At 43.8% G+C, this 2,072-nt stretch overlaps 1 protein-coding gene across 2 annotated transcripts in view; it reads right to left on the reverse strand.

Moving 5' to 3' along the window:
• The window catches only part of Xrcc6 (X-ray repair cross complementing 6), a 23,936-nt gene that overhangs the window by 19,259 nt on the left and 2,605 nt on the right, over positions 1-2,072 (reverse strand). For both annotated transcript variants that reach the window (XM_005354473.2, XM_013348808.2), the window contains exon 3: positions 1,591-1,703. In XM_005354473.2, the coding sequence (XP_005354530.1) occupies positions 1,591-1,703 (113 nt within the window). The remainder of the gene's footprint in view (positions 1-1,590; positions 1,704-2,072) is intronic.

The raw sequence follows: 2,072 nt of genomic DNA on the forward strand, positions 1-2,072 counted from the left end.
AGGAAGTGAAGGAGGAAGTGGTGGTGTTTGTGGTTATGATGATACTGGGGATTGAACTTTGGTCTCAACCACTGAGTCAGCCTCAAAAGGACCTTATCCACACTAGAACAGCAACACTTGACTTTACAATCCAACTCCAAGGAGAACCCACTCTACCTTCTCCAAGCTCACCCAGAAGGTGGAAGCCATTATCCTAGAGTACCCCGAATAAAATGGAGGGTGTCCTCCAACTCTCATCAGATACAAGTACAGGTGACCATCTGAAAGGACTATCCACCATCAACATACAAACTTTTAAACGTGGTGTTTGTGACGGTGAAGAAACAGCTCATTCCTTGGTGGTCTAGTGGTTAAAAAAAAAAAAAAGTAAAAAAGAAACGGCTCAGCAGTTAAAAGCACTGGCTACTCTTCCAGAGACTCAGTTTCTATTCCCAGCACCCACATGGTGCCTCACAACTGTAACTCCAGGTCTAGGAATCTGAAGTCCTTTTTATTATCTTCTGGTATCAAGCATACAAACATAGACATACCTGAACATAAAACACCCATATTCACAAAATAAACAAAATTTTAACTAAACAAAATTTTAAAATAAATAAAAATGGCATGTGCTGGGTATGGTGGGACATATTTATAGTACCAGTACGTGGGAGATGGAGAAAGGATTTAAGGTTAGCGTTGGGTGCAAAGCAAATTTAATGCCATACTAAGCTACATGAGACACTCAACTTAAAAAAGGAATACTAGGTAGGGTAGGGTTGGAGAGATGGCTCAGTGGTTAAGAGCACACATTGTTCTTGCAGAAGACCCAAGTTCAATTTCCAGCACCCATATTAGCTCACAACTGTCTGGAACTCCAGCTCCAGGTGATATGATAACCCCTGACCTTCTATACACACACAGTATTAAAATTTAAAAATACACAGGCTGTGGTGGCACAGGCCTTTAATCTCAACATTCAGGAGGCAGAGGTAGGCAGATGTATAAGTTCGAGGCCATCGTGGAATACAGAGCGAGTTCCAGAATAGCCAGGGCTACACAGAGAAACCCTGTCTTGAGAAACAAGACAATTTAAAGAGGCACTAATTTTCCTTTTCCTTCTTGGCAGAATCTCAGGATGTCACCCTAGCTGCCTTTGAAGACATGCTTTTCCTACTGCAGTCTCCAACATGCAGATTACAGGCGTATGTCATCATTCCCAGACCTTTCTTGGGGGGATGGGTGCAAAATAAGCAGGATTCTCATCAAAAAGGAGATTCTGGAACTCACAGGAGGCCTGTGGATGAGTAACAGTCTGATAGGATTGGGACCAGTATGGGTCCTCCAGGCTTAAGCCAGCCAGTCAGGAGATAATGGCTAGTCCCTCCCTAGGGTTCTGACCTGATTACCACATAGCACCTTACCCACCCACATTCTGTGACACGGGCTTCTTCCTGTTTTTTGAGATAGAGTCTCACTATACAGCCCTTGGTTATCCTAGAACTAGCTATATAGACCTGGCCAGCCTCTGCCTCCCGAGTACTGGGATACAAGGCATGCACCATCACACCTACCCTCGATTTTATGAGTCCATTAACAAGGAAGTCTTACCTGGATGGTCATATCAAAAGGTGTGATTTCATCTTCACCCTGAGATTCAAACATAGCCCGGGAGGCATCAACCAAAAAAATCAAGCTATCTCTTCCTGAATATTTATATTCTCCTATGGGGAAACAAATGACAGAAAATGTTTGCCTTTTGCATCATACTTAATATGCTTATCACTCATACAAAACAAAGAGCTCCGTAAAACAAAAGGACAGTCGGACAATTACTGTACAGTGAACACACTTAACACGGGTCCTGCCAAGTGCCCTTACTCCTCCCTTTGTTCTTCCTTTGTCTCCCCAGAGGAAACCACGCTCTTGATTGTCTTGGCTCTCTTTCCCTTGTTTTTCTTTAAAACACGTGTGAGGGCCTGGGTCCAATCTCTAATACCAAAGTACATGCACTACACATAAAAAATTCATATAAGCCGGGGGGTGGGGGTGGCGCACGCCTTTAATCCCAGCACTCGGGAGGCAGAGGCAGG

Source organism: Microtus ochrogaster, chromosome 15, assembly GCF_000317375.1.
Source record: "Microtus ochrogaster isolate Prairie Vole_2 chromosome 15, MicOch1.0, whole genome shotgun sequence".
Classification (NCBI taxonomy): domain Eukaryota; kingdom Metazoa; phylum Chordata; class Mammalia; order Rodentia; family Cricetidae; genus Microtus; species Microtus ochrogaster.